This window comes from Leucopleurus acutus (genome assembly GCF_964270905.1).
Source record: "Leucopleurus acutus genome assembly, chromosome: 16".
NCBI lineage: Eukaryota > Metazoa > Chordata > Mammalia > Artiodactyla > Delphinidae > Leucopleurus > Leucopleurus acutus.
The window spans coordinates 74,554,775-74,582,613 of NC_139158.1; the positions used below are offsets into that span (position 1 = coordinate 74,554,775).

The following is a 27,839-nucleotide window of genomic DNA, read 5'->3' on the forward strand; positions in this document are numbered from 1 at the left end:
CTGTCATCTTTTCAAATTGTCTTTCTCATACAGCCCTGTATTGATGGTGCTAATGTTAATAGAAATGATGGCTCATAGTTGTTAAATCAACAGTTTTCTTCAAATTCTATTTAGTACTATGGCTGGTGTCTTAGTCTGCTAAGGCTGCCATAACAAAATACCACAGACTGTGTGGCGTAAACAACAGAAATTTATTTCTTATAGTTCTGGAGGCTGGAAGTCCAAGATCCAGGTGTTGGCAGGCTTGGTTTCTCCTGAGACCTACCTCTCTCCTTGGCTTGTAGATGGCTGCCTTCTCCTTGTGTCTTCACGTGACCTTTTCTCTGTGTGTGTGTATTTCTGGTGTCTGTCTCTCTTCTCATGAGAACACCAGTCCTGTTGGATTAGAGCTACCCTTATGGACCTCATTTAACCTTAATTACCTCCTGAAAGGCCCTATCTCCAAATACAGTCACATTGAGGTTTAAGGCTTCAACATATGAATTTTGGTGGGGGAAGGGATACAGTTCAGTCCATAATAGCCAATATTAACATATCCCACTTCAGGCATTGGATGGCTTCCTGTTTGTGGTGAATCGTGAAGGAAATATTGTGTTTGTGTCAGAAAATGTCACCCAGTACCTGCAATATAAGCAAGAGGACCTGGTTAACACAAGTGTCTACAATATTTTGCATGAAGAAGACAGAAAGGATTTTCTTAAAAACTTACCAAAATCTACAGGTAGGCTTTTAATGTGTATCTTCCTTTTTTAAAAATATATTTATTTATTTATTTGGCTGTGCTGGATCTTAGTCGCGGCACACGGGATCTTTGTTGCCGCATGCGGGATCTTCGTTGTGGCACGGGGGATCTTTAGTTGTGGCATGTGGGATCTAGTTCACTGACCAGGGATCGAACCTGGGCCCCCTGCATTGGGAGCACAGAGTCTTAGCCCCGGACCACCAGGGAAGTCCCTGTATTTTCTAAGTAAGTTAAAAAAAATTCTTAGAAAATTGAATATACCTTTTAGAAAGCCAAGTGATGATTTATGTAGAACAGGGCAAGTGGTAGATAGCAAAATTTCAAATATGAATTTAGAGTTTGGTATACATTTCATGGGTCTAAGATATACAGTGAGTTACAAAATAGAAGTGAGATACCTGTTGAATTTGAAATTGAAATTATTCCAGTGTTTTATATATTGCCACTTTGAAATGTTATTGTAGAAATTACTATGGAAGATGTATAATGAGAAAATATATAGCTTAAATTCTTCTTTTTTAAATTGGAGTACAGTTGATTTATAGCTTAAATTTTTGATGATAGTCATGGACTGAATTGCCAGCTTTTAAAAATCTCCTTTCAATTTGTTTTCTAAAGTTAATGGAGTTACCTGGACAAATGAGACCCAGCGACAAAAAAGCCATACATTTAATTGCCGTATGTTGATGAAAATACCACACGACGTTCTGGAAGACATAAACACTAGTCCTGAAATGCGCCAGAAATATGAAACGATGCAGTGCTTTGCCCTGTCCCAGCCACGTGCTATGATGGAGGAAGGAGAAGGTGAGAGTCATCACATGCTTGTGGTGATTATCAAACAATAGCAGCCAAACTTGTAGTTTTGTAATTTCCATTGTAATTCTTCCTACTGAATTCCATGTTCTTACTTGCCTATTGAATAGACACATCCAAAGGTTAAGTATAATCCTTACCTGGTTAACTTTTCTATTGCAGATTTGCAATCCTGTATGATCTGTGTGGCACGCCGCATTACCACAGGAGAAAGAGCATTTCCATCCAATCCTGAGAGCTTTATTACTAGACATGATCTTTCAGGTAAAAACTGTGCGTGTGTGTATGTTTTGTTCATTTTGAAAATTTTTATAAAAGTTAAATTTTCTACAGCCTGCACTATCATTTAAGTGCCTACACTGTAACAAATACTTTGCATGGATTATTTCCTATGTTTCTTATAATATTATTATTTTTTAAAATTTAATTTAATTTAATTTTTTATTTTATTTATTTTTGGCTGCATTGGGTCTTCATTGCTGTGCAGGGGCTTTCTCTAGTCGTGGCGAGCGGGGGCTACTCTTCCTTGTGGTGCGTGGGCTTCTCATTGCGGTGGTTTCTCTTGTTGTGGAGCATGGGCTCTAGGCACGTAGGCTTCAGTAGTTGTGGCACATGGGCTCAGTAGTTGTGGCTTGCTGGCTTTAGAGCTCAGGCTCACTAGTTGTGGTGCATGGGCTTAGTTGCTCTGCAGCTTGTGGGATCTTCCTGGACCAGGACTCGAACCCGTGTCCCCTGCATTGGCAGGTGGATTCTTAACCACTGTGCCACCAGGGGAGTCCCTTATGTTTCTTATACAGCCCTAGAAGAGATTGAACGAAACCTTGGGCATTTAAGTTGGGTGTGTTTGACACTTAAAATCCCTCAGATAAACACACAAAAAAAAGTAGATGCGGGCTTCCCTGGTGGCGCAGTGGTTGAGAGTCCGCCTGCCGATGCAGGGGACATGGGTTCATGCCCCGATCCAGGAAGATCCCACATGCCGCGGAGCGGCTGGGCCCGTGAGCCATGGCCGCTGAGCCTGCGCGTCCGGAGCCTGTGCTCCTCAACGGGAGAGACCACAGCAGTGAGAGGCCCGTTTACCGCAAAAAAAAAAAAAAAAAAAGTAGACGCACCTGGCTTTCTCTCCAAATAACATTTCAAATCAGAAGCCAGTATTTCTTTTCTGTAACTTCAAATCCATTTTTCATAAAGAAGTGCACTTCAAAAAGACGGGTAATTTAATGGGAATTACTGGGAGTAATTCTTGACATCAACATGAATTTCAGTTTTGGTCTGCCCTTTTTTGCCCATGAGAGTAAAGAATTAAAGTCAGTGCAGTTGATAATGAACAATGATGAAATTAAACACAGTGGCAATTTTCTGTTTAATAGGAAAAGTTGTCAACATAGATACAAATTCACTGAGGTCTTCCATGAGGCCTGGTTTTGAAGATATAATCCGAAGGTGTATCCAGAGATTTTTTAGTCTTAATGATGGGCAGTCATGGTCCCAGAAACGTCACTATCAAGAAGGTAAAGAATTTGGAGGTTAATTCTGGATCTTGTTTGTCATTGTGTTTGATGTGCTATAGAGCAATAAGTATATACATGACCATAGTTGTTTTTGTCTGTGTCGGGTAGGAAGATGATTCTTGAGTATTCTTATGTTAGCCTAATTTTGGTGGGGTCCAGTCTTTCACTGGATTTTGGAAATGTTGGATTTGTATATTTCCTTTCTGTTTTCTCCTGTATGCATTTGTTTTGCCAGTTGTAGTTACTAGTAATGGGATATTTTCTCCAAAAGCTTATATCCATGGCCATGCAGAAACCCCAGTGTATCGATTCTCATTGGCTGATGGCACTGTAGTGACTGCACAGACAAAAAGCAAACTCTTCCGAAATCCTGTGACAAATGATCGTCACGGCTTTGTCTCAACCCACTTTCTTCAGAGGTAATGATAGATTACTTTGTATTCTCATTAAATGCAGCAGTGTTCTCGAGGTGCTTTATTATTAGTGTAAAAAGGGAGAAGAAAAATTAAGAAGAAAAGCAGGCAGTGGTTGGGTTTGCTGAAGTGCACTTAGATTCCTAAAGTATGTTTTCTTTAAGGTTATATTTTTATGTGTAAATGAGGATTTGTTCATTAATTAATTCCTGGGAAAGCTGGAGGATGGGAAGGCTAGTGGATAAAAGAATACATAAAATCTGACTACCTCTGTTACTTTTCATTTCTAATGATATATTACATTGCTTTTAGGGATTGAATTTAAAATTTGAAGGTAGACTTCAAGAAGAAATAGTTACTATTGCTGTTGCTAATGGTAAATGAGCAACACAGGAAGGAGCAGGATATTCACCCATTAATTATCTTGAGTAATTTGCAGGCGCCTCCAGGTTAACCCCTTGGTATATGAGAACTCTTGTAAAGCCCCACTGCGATTCCAACTAACATAGCTTGGGGCCCCTCGTGGCGCTCTGATGGTGTCACTCATTTAGATTCTGTGGCTTATTAAAAGTATGTTATTAGATTAATAACTGATCAGTGTCTAGATTGTTATTGTCACTAGGCATTGGAATGGCGCCTAAGAAGTTAAGTTTCTGGGGCACTTACTTCATCCTTAAAAAAAAAAAAATCTGATGCAGGCTTTTAACGCATGCCTGTAATTTTTTAGTAAAACATTGTTCTGTTTCTTTGCAGGGAACAGAATGGGTATAGACCAAACCCGAATCCTGTTGGACAAGGCATTAGACCTCCAGCAGCTGGATGCAACAGTTCAGTAGGCAGCATGAACATGTCGCCAAACCCCGGCTTGCAGATGCTGAGCAGCAGGACCTACGGTGTGGCTGAGCCCGGTGCCACGGGGCAGATGAGTGGAGCCAGGTATGGGCCTTCCGGTAGCATAGCTTCAGTGAACCCTGGGCCAGGCATGCAGTCACCATCTTCCTACCAGAACAACAACTATGGTCTCAACATGAGTAGCCCTCCACATGGGAGTCCTGGTCTTGGCTCCAGCCAGCAGAATATTATGATTTCTCCGCGTAATCGTGGGAGTCCAAAGATGGCCTCACATCAGTTTTCTCCTGTTGCAGGTATTTGTGTTACATTTCCTTTTCTTTATTTTTTTCTTTTTCAGTAATTCTTTTCTTTCCATACCATTGTAATTCTTGTAAAGTTAATTCATTTTAAAACAGAAACTTTGAAGTGTTAAGTAGTGTTTTGTTATAGCATCTGATAGTCTAATTCTTTTCCTGACTTCTCTCCAAATCCAGGTGTGCACTCTCCCATGGGATCTTCTGGCAATACTGGCAGTCACAGCTTTTCTAGCAGCTCTCTCAGTGCCCTTCAAGCTATCAGTGAGGGAGTAGGGACTTCTCTTTTATCTACTCTGTCTTCACCAGGTCCCAAATTGGATAACTCTCCCAATATGAATGTAAGTCAACCAAATAAAGTGAACAGTCAAGATTCCAAGAGTCCCCTAGGCTTGTATTGCGACCAGAATCCAGTGGAGAGTTCAATGTGTCAGTCAAATAGCAGAGATCACCTCAATGACAAAGAAAGTAAGGAGAGCAGTGCGGAAGGGCCAGAGAATCAGCGGGGTCCTCTGGAAAGCAAAGGTCACAAAAAATTACTGCAGTTACTTACCTGTTCTTCTGAGGACCGGGGTCATTCCTCCTTGACCAACTCGCCCCTGGATTCAAGTTGTAAAGACTCTTCCATTAGTGTCACCAGCCCCTCTGGGGTCTCCTCTTCGACGTCTGGAGGAGTGTCCTCCACATCCAATATGCACGGGTCACTGCTGCAAGAGAAGCACCGGATTTTGCACAAGTTGCTGCAGAATGGGAATTCACCGGCTGAGGTAGCCAAGATTACCGCCGAAGCCACTGGGAAAGACACTAGCAGTACAACGTCTTGTGTAGAAGGAAACGTCAAGCAGGAGCAACTAAGCCCTAAGAGAAAGGAAAATAATGCTCTGCTTAGGTACCTGCTGGACAGGGATGATCCTAGTGACACGCTCTCCAAAGAACTACAGCCCAAAGTGGAAGGCGGCGTAGACAGTAAAGTGAGCCAGTGCAGCAGCTCCACCATCCCGAGCTCAAGTCAAGGGAAGGACGCCAAAATTAAGACAGAAACAAATGAAGAGGTAACTTGTCTTCTGTATATTCTAGCTTAGGCATTGTATTTCAGCATTGCATTTCTGTGTTAGAAAGACAATGTGTTATGCACAAATTCTTACCTTCTGTTTTAGGTTTATTTAATGGAAGTTAATCTGGAGCTGTCACTTTTTCGGTAGCTCTTCTGAGCATCAGTAAAGTGTATTATGATGCAGTGTAGAAATAATCAGATATGTATGCTTTCAAATGTGACTGTACCTCATTAGTAGGCAATTTGAAATCTTTCATGGAAGTTTTTATTATTGGAATGAGCACATTGGGTCATTAAGTGTATGGTAGAAATGGGAAAAACCTTTTGTATTAGGCAACAGAATTTTGATTTTTACCTAAGATCAAGTTTCATATACATGATCACATTCTATACAAGCATTTCCCAGACTCCTCTTGAGGAGCACTATTCTGGAAGACGTTAATATGCACCTGAGAGAATAAAGTCTTGGAGAAGTCCTATTGTTAGGATGTGTGTTTAACTTTGTTTAAACTTTGTTTAGTGTTTCCCAAATGTATTGACCAAAAGCCCTTTTTAAAGCATAGCTATGAATATCTTGTTGAACATCAGCTTATTTTTTTTTATTATTATTTAAAAAAATTAAAAAAAAATTTTTATTACTAATCATACATGTTTTCAGAAGTATGTGTAGAGGCAGACATCTCTGTCAGCTCATGATTCTGACTAATGTTTGCTGGAAAATATCCTGCAGTTTGAGAATTAAACATACAGGGTAAATTAAAAAATGCCCCTTTGAAAGCACCTCCAAACCCACGGATTTATCCCAGAATTTTCAACTGTTTTTACTGTTTTATGTTTTTACTTTCAAGGAAGTAGTGTAGGGATAGGGGTCATAATCAGCTAGCTAGCCTCTAAGTTGGGTGTTACCATTTCAGGTAACTATTGTGTTTTACTTGTTCCCATTTCATCTCTTTTCCTCTGATGAGTATGTTTTATACCTATGTATCTAGTGATGTACACAGGTTAATTAAAAAAAATTATTTTCAGGGATCTGGAGACTTGGATAATCTAGATGCTATTCTTGGTGATCTGACTAATTCTGACTTCTACAGTAATTCCATATCCACAAATGGTAGTAATCTGGTAACGAAGCAACAAATGTTTCAAGGAACCAATTCTCTGGGTAAGAAAGAACTAGATTTTATTCTTGCTGCCTTTGAACTTTTCTGCACACCTGTATGTACTCTTAATTAAAACTAGGATCCAACTTTAAAATGTGTACTCCACCTTAGTTTCTTTTACTAATTTATAATGTAGGTGATTTTAAAAGCTTTTTGGATAGTTTCCCATTTCTAACTAATATGATGCCAGTAATCACAGGGCTTATAGGAAAATGTTCTTCTCTGGTTGCTGCAGGTGAGTAGTAGGTACTCTGTACCTACTAGTACCTTTACTTGTCTTAGGCACAGAGAATTGGATTAAAAAGCAAATCAAAACCTGTCCTTTGACACTAACTTACTTTGGTGTTTGCTGGTTCTTACCAAACCTCTGTCCTATAGCTGAGTGTTTCTTGATTCATCAGTTTAACAAGGATATATTATATGTATCAATTGAAAAAGAATAATCCACAATTATCTAGAAAGGTGGTTATTCATTTTTAGTGGCACTATTTCCGAAACTGAAATGGAAAGTTAGATCAATCAAATAGGTTAGAAAAAACAAAAAGAAAAAGGTTAGGAAATTTTGTTTTACTCCTTGCTTGATTAGAAGGCAACTTATCTGGTTACATGTAGTTGTAAAATTTTAAACTTTAAATATGCATGTTAAAGAACTTCCAGGAGTTTGAAACATTGGTAAAATTTTTACTATTAAGTGAAGCAGAATATGAATGACCATATCAGGCTAGAGAACAGTGCCTAATACTTCAGCCAAGACCGAGACTCTTGTTTTTTACTTTATTTGGAATACAAGGCTTCTTCTTTCTTTTTCTTTCTTTTTTTGGGGGGCTTATTTATTTTGTAAAGGAAGACAGTGTTTATTTTGGTAAGAAAGACATTCTTGGGTGGGTGGTATTTATGTCTTGTACTTGATTATTTATGTACTGAATCATCAGAGGATATTTATGTATTGTGCTTTTATGTTTTTTAACAGGTTTGAGGAGTCCACAGTCTGTGCAGTCTGTTCGTCCTCCATATAACCGAGCAGTGTCTCTAGACAGCCCTGTTTCCGTTGGCTCAAGCCCTCCAGTAAAGAATATTGGTGCTTTCCCCATGTTACCAAAGCAACCCATGTTGGGTGGCAATCCAAGAATGATGGATAGTCAGGAAAATTATGGCTCAAACATGGGTGTGTTATTTCTGTTTTTTCTTTTAATTTTCTTTTAAATTTTATTTATTTATTTTTGGCTGCCTTGGGTCTTCATTGCTGTGCGTGGGCTTTCTCTAGTTGTAGCGAGCGGGGGCTACTCTTCTTTGCGGTGCGTGGGCTTCTTATTGCGGAGCACGGGCTCTAGGCGCGTGGGCTTCAGTAGTTGTGGCACGTGGACTCAGTAGTTGTGGCTCCCGGGCTCTAGAGGGCAGGCTCAGTAGTTGTGGCGCATGGGCTTAGTTGCTCCGTGGCATGTGGGATCTTCCCGGACCAGGGCTTGAACCCGTGTCCCCTGCATTGGCAGGAGGATTCCCAACCACTGCGCCACCAGGGAAGTCCCTGATATGTTATTTCTAATGAATATTAATGATTAAAAATTTCTCTTGGGAAAAGCAAATTTAAAATACTTAATTGGAATTAATTAACAGGATTTTGAATAACAGTAGCATGTTTCTTTCATGAGTATTCTTCATTTATTCTGTGTCTTGGTGATTTGAACTCTCAAGGAGACTTTCGGTCCAAGACATTTTCTTCTTTGGCCACGCTGTGGGGCATGAGGGGTCTTAGTTCTCTCACAGGGATTGAACCTGTGCCCCAGGGAAGTCTTGCAAGACATTTTCTAATCTGTAATGAATACCTAGCAATACAGGCATACCTCAGCAGTATTGCAGGTTCTGTTTCAGACCACCGCAATAAAGTAAATATCACAATAAAGCGAGTCACGTTAATTTTTTGGTTTCCCAGTGCATGTAAAAGGTAGGTTTACACTATACTGTATTGTGTGCAATAGCATTATGTCTAAAAACAAATGTACGTACCTTAATTTAAAAACACTTTATTGCTAAAATATGCTAACCATCATCCGACAACATAGGGTTGCCACAAACCTTCAATTTGTAAAAAACGCAGTGTCTCTGAAGCGCAATACAGTGAAGGTATGCCTGTGGTGGCCTATCAGAAATGTCTTAACAGTTGGCCCGCCCTCTTTTTAGAATGACAAAGGCTCATGTGTCTAATGACTGCACCTGTATGTAAGAAGAATTTCATTGTAACATGGAAAATACCTAATTTCTGTTTTAGGTGGACCAAACAGAAATGTGACTGTGAATCAGACTCCTTCCTCAGGAGACTGGGGCTTACCAAACTCAAAGGCCAGCCGAATGGAACCTATGAATTCAAGCTCCATGGGGAGACCAGGAACGGATTATAATGCCTCTTTACCCAGGCCTGCCATGGGTGGCTCAGTGCCCGCCATGCCTCTTCGGTCCAGTAGCATCCCAGGTGTGAGACCAATGTTGCAGCAGCATCATCAGCAGCAGCAGCAACAGCAGCAGATGCTTCAGATGCGTAAGCATTCCTTTCATAAGAAAAGAAAATTAGATGTTTTAGGCTAACTTTTGCCTTTGGCTTATTTGAAAATTTATCCTTTCTTTTTGTTCCCCCAGGGCCCGGTGAGATTCCCATGGGGATGGGGGTCAGTCCTTATGGCCAAGCAGCACCATCGAACCAACCTGGTTCCTGGCCAGATGGCATGTTGTCCATGGAACAAGGCCCTCATGGGACTCAAAATAGGTGGGGCTCTGTTACGTGACCCTGTGGAAAATGTAAGCATTGGATTATCTAGAAAAGGGTGAGAGCACAGGAACAAACCTGAAAGAGAATGAGAAAAACTCTCTGTAATTGAGGTACTCATTGCCGTCTGTGTGTAAAAGTGAGGCTGAGTCTGAGACAGCACGCGTTCATGGGAGAGGGAGGAGACAGGACTGTATCTCTCAGCGATCGGGACTGTTGAGTGGTCACACTTGGGAGCCTCCATGTGCCATGGTCGTCTCTCATAATGTAACAATCCTCCTCCATGAGGAGAGGGATAAATTAGCACTAGTTTGACAAGATAAATGGTCCGCAGAGGGTGAGCCTCAGTTTTCTGGAAAGTTCATTTTTTAGGATTCGATAATTCTTTTCTAAAATTATTTAAAACGTTTCAGGGATGAAGGTGAAAGTGAAATATAGCACGCTTCTATTTTTGTGAAAGAAAGATTGTGGGTTATGTCTATTTCATTTTTTAAGTTTGGTCACTAACTCATTGGCATGAAAGAGATTACCTGTCACTGTCAGCTCTGACTTGAGTTCTACAATAAATTAAGCAAAGAAAAATGAATTGATCTGTTGAGTAGACAGAAATGTAACTACATGAGCTTATTAACTTGAGTGCTTCTCTACCCAGTAGAGAACAAATAGTTTCATCACAGAATTTTTCCGAGACTGGATAAATGTCTAGCTCCATGCCCCTGTAATGTGTTGGAGAACTGTGGCATTGCTGTGGGGTTTGTGTTATACTTGTCGATACATGAGCTCTGTGGGCCGTGTATGAAACAAAGTTATTTTGGTAGAACCCTGGGCTCAGTTCAGCATTTCTACCTTTTTTCCCATTCTTTTGTTGATTTCTCCAGCCTGCAATATCCTAACTACTACCACTTCTGTTCTTGTAGGGTCTTGAAAACACCACCCTCTTCATGCCTCCAATCTCCTTTCCCAAATCTCTGCTATCCTCTAAATGTCAAGGGATCTAGCAATTACATTTTGGTGGTGGAGTTGAGAGTTGTAATCTAGATGTGGTGGTCGAAGATGACCTGGTGAGGTTTAAAATTGTGGGTCTTAAATTTAAATTGATGCCGTTTGTTCTTTTCTGCTACTCTGTTAGTTTATTATTTACACTTGTATTATTTGAGTTATTGCATATTAAAAATGCTGTGCGGAGTTACTTTGATCTTTTTTTTTTTTTTAAGAGGAAAAGCACCATTGAAATTGAATCTAAGTCTCTTTTTAGGCCACTTTTTAGGAATTCCCTGGATGATCTCCTTGGGCCACCTTCTAACCTTGAAGGCCAGAGTGATGAAAGAGCATTGTTGGACCAGCTGCACACACTCTTGAGCAACACAGATGCCACAGGCCTGGAAGAAATTGACAGAGCTCTCGGCATTCCTGAACTTGTAAATCAAGTAGGTAGCAGTACTGTGGACGTAGAAATATGTGTGTGTGTGTGTGTGTGTGTGTGTGTGTGTGTGTGTCTGCGTGCATGCGTGCTCGCATATATCCATGAAGCCATGTACAACAGTGCCTATATGTGTATCTTTTCTCTTCTTTATGTACAGCACTACATTCATGGATACCAGCATTAAATTTAGAAAATATACTTTATAATTGTGATAGAACTTCCAGCAACTTACTGTTTTATAAAGATGTCAGATTTTAGGCAACCATAGAAATGATCCACTAAAACTACTACTATACAGTTTTTTAAATGCTGCTTTTTGCTTATGTTAGTTGAATCCTCATTTTTATAATTACCTCTTTCTACTATCTGGACAACCAGTGTATACTCTGAGGAGGCAAGCTTTTTTTGTGTTAAACAAAACCTGTTTACACTGGTAAATCTGTGAATATCCCAACAACATCATCTCCTATTCCTAGTTACCTATTCAGCCTTATGAAAATATGCTATTTACAAATCTGTATTTTTTTTTTGAAACATACATTTTGTAGTGGATCTTTTCATTATAGGATGCGTGTTTGGGGGCACTGGTGTAAGTCTGTGTGTTTAATGATAAATGGGAAAGATCCTCAGGGTTCTCAGGCTTTGTTGGGGAGACAAATGTGTATAAAAAGAATTACATTTCAGTGTGGCAAACACTGCACAGAACTTTTTAAAGGGTGGTTGAGAAACACGGGGCAGTGATGATGTACACCTGGGGGTACCAGCTACCTGTGACCCTGACCGAGGAGCCGTGTCTGACCTGGCTGGGGGAGGAAGTGAGGGTTACATGAAGACCGAGAAGCTTTAACTGCCACTAGAATTTTTTTTTGTTTTTGGTCTGCGTCGGGTCTTAGTTGCGGCACTCGGGATCTTCGTTGAGACATGGCGGTGCAGGCTCTTCGTTGTGGCGCGTGGGCTTCTCTCTAGTTGTGGCGTGCGGATTTTCTCTCTAGTTGTGGCGCGTGGGCTCCAGGGTGCGTGGGATCTGTAGTTTGTGGCACACGGCTCTCTCGTTGAGGTGCATGAGCTCAGTAGTTGCAGCACGTGGGCTTAGTTGCCTCGCGGCATGTGGGATCTTAGTTCACCGACCAGGGATCGAACCAGCGTCCCCTACATTGGAAGCTGGATTCTCTACTGCTGGACCACCAGGAAAATCCCCTAGAATTTTATTTAAGCTGGAAATAATTTTCTTTGTCTTCATGTAAAATAGTTAACGGTCCTTATATAAAAATCTGACAATCACAAAAGTACGTATTTTTTTAAAAAGTTGAAAATCCTCCATAATCTTGGCACAAAGAATCATAAGTAACTTGTGTGTGTATATTAAAAAAAAAAAAGGAAGCAGACTTTTAAAATACTTTTGTGACCTGTTTTACTTTATGAAAGTCATCGTCAATCATCTTTTTTGTTTAATGTATACATCTTTAATTTTAATGGCCAAATAGTATCCATCTTATTGAACACTATTTAACCAGTTATCTACTGATGAAAATTTAATTGTTCCTAAATACTTTCTGTTATAATTCTATGAATGACTTACATCTTGTTCACTTTTTCTGTTTTCCTAGCTACAATCCAAGAGAAAGGATGATTGGGTTAGAGGGCTTATTTTAGAGGTTTATATACATACTCTCAGGCAGTTTTCCTAGATGGTCGTATAGCTGCTTTTCCACAGCAGGGTGTGATGACTCCAGTCCATCACCCTCACCAGCACTGCTGCCACGGCCCACGAAGATTAAAGAACCCAGAGTGTGAAAGAGCAAGTGACGGGACAAATATTGAGCATGATTATTCTTTCAAATCCTTGCCAGTCTGATGGGCAACAAAGATTCTTGTTTTAATTTGTATTTCTTTCATTAGCAAGATTGAACATACTTTATATTTTTTGGCCATTGAGATGTGTTTAATAGTTCTGATGGGGTTTTTATTTTGTTGATCTGTAGCGATGCTTTAGTTACTGATTGTTGATTACTTCATTTAACAAATATTTGTCTTCTATATGCCAATCAGTCTTTCCTTAGAGACTGAGGAGCAATAGTGAACAACCTATTTCCTGCTCCCAGAACTCAGGCAAGGAACCACACAGAAGTAGATGTGGTGAAGGAGAGGTTACGAGGAAAGGCATATGATGCTGTGAGACCTTTAAATACAGGGACCTTTTCTTAGGATAGGGTGGGATGTCAAAAATTTTCTCTAGGGCTTCCCTGGTGGCGCAGTGGTTGAGATTCCACCTGCCAATGCAGGGGACACGGGTTCGTGCCCCGGTCCGGGAAGATCCCACATGCCGCGGAGCGGCTGTGCCTGTGAGCCATGGCCGCTGAGCTTGTGCGTCCGGAGCCTGTGCTCTGCAACGGGAGAGGCCACAACAGTGAGAGGCCCGCGTACCGCAAAAAAAAAAAAAAAAAAAAAAAAATTCTCTAAAAAAGCATGTTTGCAGGATGACTGTTAACCTGTCTATATTGTAAATAGTTTGCCCAGTTTCTTTTTTTTATAAATTTATTTATTTTTGGGTGCGTTGAGTCCTCATTGCTGCATGCAGGCTTTCTCTAGTTGCGGCGAGCGGGGGCTACTCTTCATTGCGGTGTGCGGGCCTCTCATTGAGGTGGTTTGTCTTGTTGCGGAGCACGGGCTCTAGGCGTAAGGGCTTCAGTAGTTGTGGCACGCGGGCTCTGTAGTTGTGGCTCGCGGGCTCTAGCGCGCAGGCTCAGTAGTTGCCGCGCATGGGCTTAGTTGCTCCACGGCATGTGGGATCTTCCTGGACCAGGGCTTGAGCCCATGTCCCCTGCATTGGCAGGTTCATTGTTAACCACTGTGCCACCAGGGAAGTCCATCCAGTTTCTTTTTAGTGGGGGCTTGTTTATAGTTTTGTTCTTCAGTTTAAAAATGTTTGTGTTTTCAAAACCAGGATTATGAGATAAAGAATAAGTGGGGACTGACTTGAATAGTCAGGAAAGGTTTTTCTGGAGAGATGACATGTAAGCTGACACCTGAAGGATGAGAAAGAGCTAGCTAGGCAAACAGCCTAGGGAAAGAACAATCCAGAAGAGGTACAGCTAACTCAAAGTTGCTTAGGCAGGAAAGAGCTTGCAGGTTCTAGGAAGTGGCTGAGGTTGGTGAGAACAGAGAGGGAGCCGTGTGAGATGACGCTGGGGGAGGTACATGGAGGCTAGGTTCTACAAAGCCGTCTTAAGAGTTTGGACCTTTTCTGTGTATTGGGAAGCCATGGAAGGATTGTAAGCAGGGTAAGGATGAGACCAGTTTTCCTTTTATGTTGTAATTAATTTTTATTTTTCAGCAAAGTAATCCATTTTTAATTTAAAAATAAAATGATAGGAAAATATGCTTACTGAAGAACCACAGTTCCTTTGCCCCACTGGGAGATGGTGAAACTCACCTCTTTATTTTGGTAATATTTCTAAGAAATATGACTATGCGGCTATTTCTTTATCAACTTCAGTCTGTATCTGTTGATTTCCAGATATGATAGTTGACTAGTCCCTTATCTGATATGCTTTGGAATTGAGGAATTTTTGGATCTTAGAAGGGTGAAATTGTGCATGGGACCATATATTACAACATACTCCTGATAGAGTTTCGAGCAATACTGTAATTTTTGGGCAATAGCCTGTGATCAAACATTCTAATACTTCTACAGCAAAATACATAATCACACTAAGTGGGATATTATAGAGATTATGTGTTGCTTCGTACAAGTTCAGGCCAGGTTTTGCTGTTAAATACATTTGGCACTAATGAAAAATTGTTAGTCTTTTTTAAAGAATTAAAAATTTTTTGGAATTTTAGGTAAGAAATTATGGATCTGTATTTATACCCCCTTCCTCTAGTACGCACCCTCACACCCATACCCTCTACATACGTGTGGGCACATGCAGTCTCTCCCCTCAAGGTGACTGTGTCCCTGTTTTTAAATAAATAGGTACCCCATATTTACATCATTCTGGCTCATTGCTGAGCCAGGTGTAGTTACATAGGCTTTTGTTTTGGGTTTGTTTGTTTGAGTTAATTGCCTTGTCTTTTTATTTGCTTTGTTTTCTACATACTTACTGCTAAAAGTTTCTCTTACTTTTTTCTTCTTCTTCACGTGGTCAGACACATTAGATAATTCCTCAGTTCTTTCTCTCCCTGTTATAGTTCCATGTCCCTCTGTTTAACTGTGCCCTTTTGAGCCTGCTCTAGAAATTAATAATTGTCACTCTTCTCCTGTGTTGGATCCTCAGTTTCTTGAATCTCAAGTCATTTTCTTTCTTGATTTACTCCTTTGTTTGCTGAAACAATATTTCTGTTAACTTCTCTGTCCCTGCAATTTTTGGGTCCTTCTGTGTTTGAAAATGTCTTTATTCCACCCCACTGCACCTCTGGCTGCCGTGTATTAAATTCTAAGTTGAAAGTAATTTCCTCTTAGAATTTTGAAAGAGTAGTTCCATAGTTTTCTGGCATCCAGTGTTGCCATTGAGTCGTATTGCAGTCTGATGGCTGAGGGCTCCCCCGGTCTGTACTCAGCCTCCTAACTAGCCCCCTGTCTGGGCGCCCTCCCTGACCTTCTGCTGTCCCCAGTGGAGTGCTGCCTTGGCTCCATGCGAGACATTGACTCAGTCCTCAGGTGGGTTTTCTCTGCAGGCACATGGGTCTCAGTTTCTCTGCTGCGTTGAGTTGCTTACTCCTTCCTACACTTACTGTCTTCCAGATGCCTGTTGAAATTTTTTATCTTGTTGCCTTCAATATTCTCTCTTTTTTTGGATAAATACTACCTTTTAACTTTTTGCTGTCATTTCATCAGGGTTAGAAAGAAAGAGTATATTATGGTCTGATGACTTTATAAACAGAAATCCAGATTGCTGTCTGGAGTAGGGAATTGGTATCATGGCACAGAGCAGACGCACAGATGGCAGGGACATGTCTTGGGAAGGGTCATGGCAACAGAATGAAAAGAAGGGAAGGCCGTGCGACGTGTCACGGAGGAAAAGCTGACAGGACTTGCGCCCTGTCTGCATACACATGCACTCACACAGTTGGGAAGGGAGACTGAGGAATCGGAGTTGCTGGCGTTTAGCTCTGGGTGAATGGTGTTGCCATCTATTGTGATGTAGGGAAGATTGGAGAAGAATCGGGGTTTTTTTTTTTTTTTTGTGGGAGGGACTGATGATAATCACGCCTTCTATTCTCTACATGTTAAGTTTGAGATGCCCAAGACATCCAGGTAAAGATGTTGAGTGGGCGCCTGTATGAGCACAGTTAAGAGTCCGAGGCATTGGAGCTGGAGAAAGAAAGTTGGCAGTTGTCACCAGTGGCTGAGGAGACCGAGTAGAAAGGGTAGCGAGAGGAAAGAAGAGGGCCTAGGGAGGATGAACTCTTAACATTCCTCCAAGGAAAGGCCCAAGATGGGGGAGAAAATAGAGAATGGTGTCACGGTCACCGCGGGGTGAGGTGTGCTTTAGGATGAGACTTGGTGAAGGTGTCAACTGCACACTTGGCATCCTGTGCTGTGCCCGAGGATGAGGAGTTAAAGGTGGATGCAGCACCTGCCTGGCTCTTCTTGTCTGAACATGGCAGGCTCTTCCCTCCTTCAGAGTGTTTATTTTTACTTCTTTTTCTGCTGGACATTGCTTTGTATGCATGGTTAGCACATAGAGAAGTGATACCTGGCATGTAACACACTTAATAAATACTTGTTGAGTTAATAGGTTTCTTTCTCCTCATGTACAAATAGTGGATGACTGACCACCTTTAGGTTATTTATTTATTTATTTATTTAGTTTTGGCTGCGTTGGGTCTTCGTTGCTGTGCACGGGCTTTCTTTAGTTGGCAGTAAGTGGGGGCTACTCTTCGTTGAGGTACGCGGGCTTCTCATTGCAGTGGCTTCTATCATTGCAGAGCATGGGCTCTAGAGCGCAGGCTCAGTAGTTGTAGCGCACGGGCTTAGTTGCTCTGCGGCATGTGGGATCTTCCTGGACCAGGGCTTGAACCCATGTGCCCTGCATTGGCAGGCGGATTCTTAACCACTACGCGCCACCAGGGAAGCGCCCCACCTTTAGGTTTTGTTCATGTGGTGAATACACCTCAGGGGACATGGGCTGTTGTTGATTTACCTGTCTCTACTAAACTCGCCTCTTGCCACCTTCAAAAGCATTCTTGTGCAGATTACATGAGAATTCATTGATCACGGTGATTTTCATTGATTTATTTTACACTTGGCATGGGAGGTCAGTGTTGGTACAGAAATCTTGTCTGGAACAAATAGTATTTCTCCAGGTACTCAATACATCGTAGATATTTGGCTCAGAAAATATTTGAGTGTCTCCCTGCGTGAGACCCTGTGCTCCGTAAGCACTAGGGCACAGCTCTTAAAAGATGGTTTGGTGTCTGGTCTCATGGAATTTAAGACAATAAATTTGATTTCGCTTTTGGAATTCTGCAACGTCATCGTTCACATATATTGACTTATATTTTTCACCTTCTTTAGAGCATTGTATTTCTGTTGGTTTCCCACGTGTACTTTACTATTCATTTATGTGTTTGATGTTTAGGGACAAGCTTTGGAGTCCAAACAGGATGCTTTCCAAGGTCAAGAAGCGGCAGTAATGATGGAGCAGAAGGCAGCATTATATGGGCAGACGTACCCGACACAGGGGCCTCCAATGCAAGGAGCCTTTAATCTTCCGGGACAATCACCACCTTTTAACTCGATGATGAATCAGATGAACCAGCAAGGAGGTTTTCCTCTCCAAGGAATGCACCCTCGGGCCAACATCATGAGACCCCGGACAAACACTCCCAAGCAACTTAGAATGCAGCTTCAGCAGAGGCTGCAGGGCCAGCAGGTAACCGGTCACACGCCCAAAGCAGCTTTCCCTTTGGCCTCCTCCTCTTTCATTTGTTTTTGGACTGTGTTCTTTCAGGGCTCTTGCCACTGGCTCTCTGTCCCTCGTCAACCAAAGAAATTCCTTTCGTTTTCATTTCTGTTAACATTTTACTTGTATGGATAGGTTCCTTGCTAGGGAGTGGTTGTACTAGAGTTGGATACCTTTCTATAAGAATATTCTATTGTACAGGTTGAAAAATAAACAATGTCCGAGAGGATTGCTCTTGGGGGAGAAGAGGTTTCTTGATGGCTTTGTAGTCTTAGAGGTAGATAATTTCTATTATTAAGAGTCCTTAATGTTAATAGCCAGATGTTGAAACCTTATTGATTTGTGCAGAAACCCCAGAGTAAGGAACCTTTTGAGTAAGGAACCTCTGCTTTCTAGATGTGTTATACAACTTGAGCTCCTTTAATATTTTTTTTTCCGTTTCCTTTGTAACACATTTTAAAAAATTTATTTTAAAAAAAATTATTTTTATTTTGTATCTTGAGTGCACTGAGTTCTTAAATGTGGGGGGATCGAACCACATAAGCAGATGAGTGAATTGAGAATCCAGTGAGCTGGAGACCCTTCCAGTGTATCAATGTTCCTAAAAGCGTAGGTGCTCAGGAAAGCTGTGTTAATGCGTTCATGGTATCATTTTTTACCATTTCTTTCCACTAAAAATTACCCAGGAAAAGGTAGCAGAAGTAGTTTTTTCCAGTGTTACCTTTGATCAAATTAAAGCTATTTCCCCAATAGCCTAAGTAATCCCAGAGAAAATCTGACTTTATAAATTCTTTGAGTTCCTGTTGAAGACATTCTTTAAGCTGCAGAATTGCACTTTCACTTTTCCTCCTGTTGCTGAACATGAAGGCCACACATGCCAGCCCAGGGCTTTCCAGCACCAACCTTTTTTTTTTTTTTTTTTTTTTTTTTTTGCAATACGTGGGCCTCTCACTGTTGTGGCCTCTCCCGTTGCGGAGCACAGGCTCCGGACGCGCAGGCTCAGCGGCCATGGCTCACGGGCCCAGCCGCTCCACGGCACATGGGATCTTCCCGGACCGGGGCACGAACCCGTGTCCCCTGCATCGGCAGGCGGACTCTCAACCACTGCACCACCAGGGAAGCCCCCAGCACCAACCTTTTTGAAATGTGAAAGTGTGCTGCTTCAGCTTAGCCATGACTTAGCCCGGTTAATGGGTTCAGAGGTGTCTTCATGACCTCGCTGGGTGGTGCCAAGGGTGTGGACAGCTGTTTGGGCTCATTAACGTGCTCCACTTGCATTCTAACCACCCTGTCTCTCCCCAGTTTTTGAATCAGAGCCGTCAGGCACTTGAAATGAAAATGGAAAACCCCACTGCTGGTGGGGCTGCGGTGATGAGGCCCATGATGCAGCCTCAGGTCAACTCCCAGGTGAGAATAAGTCTCTCCGTGTTCAGGGCTGAATGCCCCGCATAGGGCTTGGCCCATGCTTGACTCTCAGTAAATGTTTATTAAACAAAGACAGTACATAATCCCAAATTTCTTGTGTAAGAACCCATCCCATGGTCCCATCACACTTTTTCTTCCCTTTGTCTCTCCTACTGGTAACTAGGAAGAATCAGAGGAAGAGAGGTTCTTTTATTAAAAACCACGGATTCATGTTTTTAAAGTTAGTTCCCCGGGGTGGGGTGGGATGAATTGGGAGACTGGGATGGACATATATACACTATTGATACTGTGTATAAAAAAGATAACTAATGAGAACCTGCTGTATAGCTCAGGGAGCTTTGCTCAGTGCTCTGTGGTGACCTAAATGGGAAGGAAATCCAAAAAAGAGGGGATATATGTATACATATAGCTGCTTCACTTTGCTGTACAGTAGAAACTTAACAGAACATTGTAAAGCAACTGTACTCCAATAAAAATTAATAAAAAAATTAATTCCCTTTGTGATCAGTTGCTGTGTTGTGAAAACAGCTACCATTTACTTTTCAGGAATTGAAAATAACAAATCTGTAAACTTTTTTCTGTTCCTGGATTGTGAAACCGCCTGCTCACTGCGTAGAATTTGAAATTATAAGAAGTATAAAGAAGAAAATAAATAATTTATAATCCCACTCTCAGTGACAGCCTCTGAGATGACCTGATTTCCCCTAGTGGGAGGAATGCTGTTAAAGTTCTGTCTGCCCCCAGCGCATGGTGGACACTATATTAAGTCATTTCCTTAGTGTGCACAAGGCAGATGACTACACGAAAATCCCTACTGTGGTTTGAAATACTGTTAACAACAATTCTGAAATGCCTAGTTTTTGCTGTTAGACCTACTCGGAAGTACCGATACCTATATATTTTCTTGATAGTCAGATCTCCTGTATAAGCTGAGCTAGGATGCTTTCCAAAAAGAGGATAAATGTTTGCTTTTTATCCTGATGATCTCTCCCAGCTGGCAAATCAACAGGTCAGCTTCCTTGTTCAGTGCTTTGATGCTGTCACCTCCTTAACCCTTCACCTCTTCTGTCAGAAGGTTTAGAGAGGACTACAAGAGCTTCTGGGCTGGATCCCTGCTTCTCCGAGTATAACCCCATCCCTTTACTTTGTTTTTGGCTTCTCTTTTTGTTTCTCCCCCAAACATAGTCTCATTCCTGCCCCTTTTCTTCTTGCTGTTTTATTTCATAGTTTTTGAAGTTTGTCCTCAAATTCTACTCCTAAATGTTCTCTCACTTTGAGGAATGTTTTCTAACTTTGTCAAAGCCCGATGACTTTTCTGCTTTCGTCCCCTAGCCCCCAGTAATTTCCAGGTCCCTGTTCTCCCCCAACGCTCATACCCACACCAAGCCAGAAAGTCTTTACCATAATGAGAATTGTGCCTTTCCTTTTTTGTAATTATATAGAAAGGCATTGGGTGTTTTTTCTCTCTGATACCTCATGTGTCATGGGGGCACTGTATGTATGTAATTGGCTAGCTCTTGCCACATGTGTGTGATTGCGTTCTTTCTTGGGTGTTAGCAGGGTTTCCTTAACGCCCAGATGGTCGCCCAGCGCAGCAGAGAGCTGCTGAGTCATCACTTCCGACAGCAGAGGGTGGCGATGATGATGCAGCAGCAGCAACAGCAGCAGCAAACCCAGGCCTTCAGTCCACCCCCTAACGTGACTGCGTCCCCCACCATGGACGGAGTCCTGGCAGGGCCTGCCATGCCACAAGCTCCACCCCAGCAGTTTCCATATCCACCAAATTATGGTAAATTTGGGATAATAACGTCTTCCTCAAAGTAACATTCCTACGGACCTAAGAGTCACTAGGTCTGTTGTAGATTAAAAGCAAATGCTGTTCACTCTATTTCACAAGAGAAACAAAATTAATTAAAAAATAACAGAACAAAAATGTCTACTGCAGTGCACAGATGATTGTCACTGAGGTAGATGATCTATCATAGTTCAGGTTTTTTCCCACCAGGTCTTGTTTTTACAGTTCCCCACATCTTAATTTGGAAGAAAGACTTAACCAGGTCCCGTCCAGTACGTCCCAGCCTAGTAGAACTCTGCCATCTCCGAACAGTGAGAGCAATGCACTGTGTGGGCTTTTTGAGTTCCTTTTCTTGGTGGCTTGGACATATTAATTACAGTCATACCTTTGTGAGGTTCCAGGAACATGGTGGGAGTGGGGCTAGAGGTATCTGTTGCAGAGATGACATTTGAGGATGCGTCCCTGTCAGCTGGAGACACAGCTCTTTGCCCTCTAAAGGGGGATGGAGTGAGGAGCAGCGTGATATGGTGTCCTTTTTATACAGAAAGCTCACTGAAGTAACTGCCCTTCGGGGGATCCACACAGCGTGCATCTCTGTAGTAAGCCTGGCTCTAGTTGTCACCTTGGTGAGAAGCAAGAATTACTGGCAGGCAGCATCTTTATACCTTATACTTAACACATTCCCCCACCTTTAAAAAAGAACCTCAAGTTACTATAGAAAGCTGATATTCTAAGGAGGTAGCATTTGAGCATTGTAATTTCTTTCTCTTCTTCTTTCTTTTTTAAAGGGATGGGACAGCAGCCAGATCCAGCCTTTGGTCGAGGGCCTAGTCCTCCCAGTGCGATGATATCATCAAGGATGGGTCCCTCCCAGAATCCCATGATGCAGCACCCTCAGACCGCACCCATGTATCAGTCCTCGGAAATGAAGGGCTGGCCGTCAGGAACCCTGACCAGGAACAGGTGAAGAACAGGGAATTTTTTTTTTTTTTGGCTGGGCCGCTTGGCTTGCGGGATCTCAGTTCCCTGACCAGGGATTGAACCCAAGCCCTCGGCAGTGAAATTGCAGAGTCTTAACTACTGGACTGCTGGGGAATTCCCAGAATAGGGACTTCATAAAAGTCGGCCACATTCTAGTGCCAGAAGTTCAGGGAATTAGTCTCTGTGTTTCTCAGCCAAGCCTGTTTGGGTGGGGAGCGCAGAGGTCGTAGGCTTACGTTAGAGAGTGTGTGATTTGGCTCATCTGTTTTGAGAAGCCTTCCTACTGTGCTCATCTCCACGAGGGTAGTGAGTACAAAGAGCTGTGAAAGATAGAAGGCAGGCTGTCAGAGTTCTCTTGCCCATGTTCTCTGCTTGAGTACAGCGACATTGACAAAATTGCGTAGTCTCTGTGTGCGTGTCCTGTGTTATGAAAATGACCCAGGAGGTAATTTCCCACTTTCTTTACAGCTCTTTTTCCCAGCAGCAGTTTGCCCACCAGGGGAATCCTGCAGCGTATAGTATGGTGCACATGAATGGCAGCAGTGGTCCCATGGGACAGATGAACATGAACTCCATGCCCATGACTGGCATGCCGATGGGTCCTGATCAGGTACGGGGTGGGGGGATCTGTTCCTTACCTTTCTCAAAAAATTTTTCCTGTTCTCTGGAGAGAACCAAAGCCTCAACTGTAATGTTAAAGGTCCTAGGTAGATTTTAAACTTGGATGTATAACTTAAAAATATATGTAATAATTGAAAAAACTTTTGGTTTGAAGGCATTGGGCCAATTGATACTTTCAGAAATGTGGGATCTAAGAACTGAATCAGTCAGCCAGAGCCATGTTGCAAGCCATCAGCGTAGACATAACGGATTCTTTTCTGTTGGGCAAAGTGTGTGTTTTACTCATGTTACTTCTGGTTGCCAACAGAAATATTGCTGACGTCTCTACACCAGGACCGCCAAGGAAATCACTGTACAAATGACACTGCACTAGGATTATTGGGAGTAAAGAATCATTGTCTAGGCGCCCAGCTTTGAAGGAAGGACCAGCTTTGATCCCCATCAAGGGTATTTCAAGTGATGTCATTTGAGCAGGCAGGACTGGATTTTAAGCTGAAGCGTGATATCTACCTGTTATTTTTCCCTCCTCCTATGTATCATGGTGTTTAAAACAAATATTTTTGGCGTTCTGCCTTTTCAGGATGTGATTCTGGAGGTACGGAGTGTTACTGATCACAGAACTGTCCGGTGTCAGAAACTTTTTTTTGCTTGGCTATCCAAAGTCTTTGGAAAAAGTGTAGGTGGGCCAGAGAACATTGGAGAAATCAAGAGATTAGAACATCCGGTTTCTTGATAGTTGCTGTATTGGGTGAAGAGCATGGTCCCAACCTCGAGTGTTTTTGTCACTGTCAGGTTCTGTCCCGGGAGTGGGCATTTCCAAGTTCTCCCTTAAGGATGGTGTTGAGTTGCTCTGACCCTACTCTTGGTTGTCCTAGGCTTTTTCCTAAATAGCATTTTTATCTGCCCCTAATGTCCTGTAATACTTCACCTCCAGGAATTGTCCTTGGTGTCAGATGGCATCGCAGAAGGGAAAGTAGATGACAGTATTTAATTGCAGTAGTCAGTGGCAATTTTTCGTATGCTAATGTGCAGCGGAGTGCACTTTATTTAAAAAGTAATGGATAAATGCAATATTCTCGAGGTCTTGAGGAACGGTGAACCACATACCTAGTTTTTGTCTAAACTAATCTGTTGGACAAGAACTATGATTGTTGTTGTTGTTGTTGTTGAAAGTACTGGTTTCACCCTTTGCCTATATGGTAGAGCAATAACGCTTTTTGAAAATAAACTGCAGAAAACCCAAGGCCAGGTACTGCATTCTGAATCAGAATTTCGCAGTGTTTCTGTGAATAGAATTTCTTTTGTAAATATGACCTTTAAGATATTGTATTATGTAAAATATGTATATACCTTTTTTTGTAGGTCACAACAACTCATTTTTACAGAGTTTGTGAAACTAAATATTTAACGTTGATTTCAGTAAGTTCAGCATGGTGAGGTTACCAACAGAAGTCATCCCCTGAATTTTGTGGCCTGGGGGATGGGGCAGTGGCCAACAGCTTTTCCTTGCCCCCAGCCTGAGATGCCTCGCTTGTTTTCAGTCTCTTAATCTCAGTGCTTTTTAAAGAGATCATTTAGATGTAGACATTTAAATTTTTAAAAAAAATTTCTCTACCAGAACTAAGCACTTTGTTAATTTTGGGGGAGAGAATAGATACGGGGAAATAAACTTTTAAAAAAAACCCCAGATATCAAGGATTTTAAAAGATCAAGCAATTTGATTTCAAAGAAGAATCTTGGATTTTAAGCAGTCCATAAATTAAATGGCAGTTCGTGGTATTTTCTTTTAAAAAGTGAATACGTTGTCTTCTCATCCATTTTAGGAGTGCTCTAAGGTTTTGGTTGCTAGGACCTGAGTCCCACATTGAGATCCCAGGCGTCGAATCCTCAGTGTGTGGTTCCTGGTGTCTGCTCAGCTTGTCTTGTCCTTCCACTACTGTGATGTTTTCCCACGAGAATTGGAGGAGTAGCATCATGGTTATTTCCTAAGGAGTTCAGTTTCCATAGCAGCCAGTTTCATGCGATTCAGAGCCGAGGTCTGACTGGGCGCCTTTGCATTCCCTCCCTGCTCTGCCCCCGCCCCTTTCTGCTGCTGCCACTTGTCGGTTGGGAATAGGGAAGAAAGTCAAGTTTAATTCCCTTTACCTGGTTTACTTTATCAGGTTCAAACAGTTGAATGAAATTGGGTTTTTGGACTAGCTATGAATTTCAAATGTCTGTTAGCCTTGGTGTCATTTCCTAGCAATAACTGAGAGCCAGTTAAAATTTTTTCACACGTTTAGCCAATATTTGTAGGTGTCTCTGAAGGTGAGATCATTTAATTTCTTTGACCTATGAGTAAGTGAAACCTATGTTTCCAGAACCACCGCTAGAGTGGAGTTGAGTTTCACACTCCCCCCACCTGGCTAAAAACAAATCTAAGATTATAAATCCATCAGCTTCCATCCGAGTGGCCTGTACTTTTTAGATAACACATCCTCTGGTCTGGAGACGGAGGCAGAGCTGAATAAGAGTCTCTGTCTTTTTAAACACAGTTGTATCAGATGTATCTGAACCCTTCTTGTTGAAGTCACACGTGTGTGGGAGAAAGAGAATGGTGCTCTTACCCTTTCTTTTAATTAAAAAGAAAAAGTTCTGTGATTCTTTTCCTCAATCAGTCCTGACTCCAGGCTAAGTGGAAGGCAGCACCCCCTTTTTATATGGAAGAAAAATGAAGTTTATTATAAGTTTTTATATTTTCTACTTGTTCATTTTATTGGTGCAAATTGAGATTTTGTTTCCTTTTAATAGATGCAGTCTTTGAGATAATTTGTTGTTTTTACCTTTATTCCCGTTTTATCTTTTTCGGATAATTCTCTTTGTACTCCTTTGCCTACCTCTCCTCACTCCTCCTCCCCTCACCCCCACCACTTTTTTAAACCTTAGTATCTGTTGGGTGAACAGTGTAAGTAATGTTTTCATCTGCTTTTAGAATGTGAGATATTTCCAGTACCTACTTTTTTGCTGAATCCAAAGATATATAAATATAAATATATATATATTTTATAAAGATCAAAATGATATAAAGGAGATACGTTTCTTCCTTTAAAAAAACAAATAGAAATCCATTGTTAATGTTCATATTATGATGCCACTTTTCTAAACTGTGCATCTTGATGGAAAGGTGTAAATATCAATCAGTAGGACTGCTTAATCAGTATTTAATATCTAAGGTGAGTTGGGGATGTATAGGGGCGGGGTACTACAGAACATAGCTGGCTTGCTGTCCTATAAATTCCTTGATCTATAGACAGATGCAGCTGGAAAGTGAACAGAATGGATTGCCAGCTACCCATATGCCTGTCCAGTTCCCTTTTTATTTGCAGAATCCGTGCATTTATTCACAAGTGGGAAGTTCATAGGAGTAAAACCTCTTGGGTAGATGAACTCTCCCCTGCTGCAGAGGAGCAGGGGCTGTTATGTGGCCCCGAGGCAGACTGTTTCATCGTGAGCAGGCTGTTCTCGTTTTCCTTCCTTCTCTTTCTTTCTCTCGTTCCAATATTTGGAATTTTGAAGAAGATGGACATGTCATTCTGAGAGCAATATTTAAATTCTCAGGAATTGACTTACAGTGTTGAGAATGAATTCACTTTCAATTTTACATTAAATGTTGTTTTTAAAAAATACAAACCACACTGCAAAGAATCCAGACCACATGGGATAACTTACGAGATGGTTGAGTGGTAAGCTGTGACTCCTTTGTTGATCATTTTGGACGTCATTGTAAATAAAGGTTTCTATTTAAAATGGAAGGCTGAGAGTGTGCCACTTTTTTTTTTTTTTTTAAATCCCGATTGGATAACGGGTAAGAGATAAGGCTAAGGAATCCTATTTCAGATAATAGTAGCAGTTTCTGTGAGGCTAAAAGAAATCTGGAAAGCATGGCCCTGTTCTTACGTGAGGTAAGTGCTTGGGGGTCGTGTGTTAGGGAGAAACGTGCCGGGCCAGGTGATGGCCGAAGTTCCTCCTCCTCCCAGTCTAGCGTTCCGACAGCTACCTTTACCCGTTGGACTACCCAGTATACGACGCAGGGCTGGATAAGGTGAGTTGCTTTGCAGTTGGTTAATACTTTTATAAAAGTGGGGTCCTACAGCTGGTGTGATATGAGACTTACCTTTGAGGTCCCTGAAGTATGGTAAATTCTAGTCAATTTATAACCATGTATTCCCTTTTAAAAAACCATCGAAACCCATGGTGTCTCCTTCCAAAAAGGTGTTGACTGGTGGTATCTTGAATGCTTTTTAACTAAAAAAAACCAAACACACCCAAAAGACTCCTAAGAGTGGCCTTTTAGAAAATGTCAAAGGTTCCCTCATACCACCTGCTGGTCACTGGCTGGGGTTTCCAACGTTGTTTGACAATACTTAGACTACAAAATTTCTTTACAAATACAGTTTTATTAAAACTTGGGACATACATCAACTTCGTGTCTTTGCAGGACTTTAAAAAACATCAGTTCTGGGACAGATAACAAAGGAATCCTGGGAGAAATGGCATCTGGTCAGGAAGAGGAAAGTGTACAACTGCACGGGCTTTTCTTTTACAGGGGCCACAGCGTTTATTGACACCACCACTCTTGAAAATTGGGCTTTCTTATTAGTCGAATCCCCCTAAAAGTTCCCGAGCTGGTTACATGTAAATAGTCACATATATACAGTGAAGTCAGTTTCTTCAGAGGCAGCCAGGGTTCTAGTGTGAAGTATAAATTTATGACTTTTGTGCTGTTGACTCATTGTGAAACTCGGTCACCATTTCCTGCCTCTGTCCTGCTTCCTAGTTCCTTCTTTGTGAAGGGCCAAAAGAATAAGAGGATTTAAAACAGGGTGGTTCTTACCCTGTGCTTTAAAAAAATTCCAGTGACTTTCACCCTTGGGGAAAATTTCCAAGAAAACCTCTCTGTTGTTCTTCCCTTGCGAGCCTCTCAGAGAGGGTTAGTGGTGACCTTTTGATATGAAAATGCATTTTGTGCAGCTGGTGAGGTATACTCCATAGCAAAAGCAGGGGCAAAAACGGACTCCCAAGTCTCACTACTCCTGGATGCTTCTCTT

General features: G+C 41.7%; 1 protein-coding gene across 1 annotated transcript in view; it reads left to right on the forward strand.

The window, feature by feature from the left end:
* The window catches only part of NCOA3 (nuclear receptor coactivator 3), a 59,947-nt gene extending 33,429 nt beyond the window's left edge, over positions 1-26,518 (forward strand). The window contains exons 5-22 of the mRNA XM_082858138.1: positions 547-721; positions 1,361-1,549; positions 1,721-1,822; positions 2,929-3,069; positions 3,341-3,488; positions 4,236-4,627; positions 4,808-5,679; positions 6,708-6,843; positions 7,812-8,006; positions 9,108-9,374; positions 9,473-9,599; positions 10,855-11,026; positions 17,607-17,900; positions 19,233-19,337; positions 20,913-21,144; positions 21,939-22,113; positions 22,600-22,741; positions 23,060-26,518. Coding sequence (XP_082714264.1) covers positions 547-721; positions 1,361-1,549; positions 1,721-1,822; positions 2,929-3,069; positions 3,341-3,488; positions 4,236-4,627; positions 4,808-5,679; positions 6,708-6,843; positions 7,812-8,006; positions 9,108-9,374; positions 9,473-9,599; positions 10,855-11,026; positions 17,607-17,900; positions 19,233-19,337; positions 20,913-21,144; positions 21,939-22,113; positions 22,600-22,741; positions 23,060-23,071 — 3,876 coding nt within the window. The 3' untranslated portion in view covers positions 23,072-26,518. The remainder of the gene's footprint in view (positions 1-546; positions 722-1,360; positions 1,550-1,720; positions 1,823-2,928; positions 3,070-3,340; positions 3,489-4,235; positions 4,628-4,807; positions 5,680-6,707; positions 6,844-7,811; positions 8,007-9,107; positions 9,375-9,472; positions 9,600-10,854; positions 11,027-17,606; positions 17,901-19,232; positions 19,338-20,912; positions 21,145-21,938; positions 22,114-22,599; positions 22,742-23,059) is intronic.
* Positions 26,519-27,839: the final 1,321 nt, after the last annotated feature.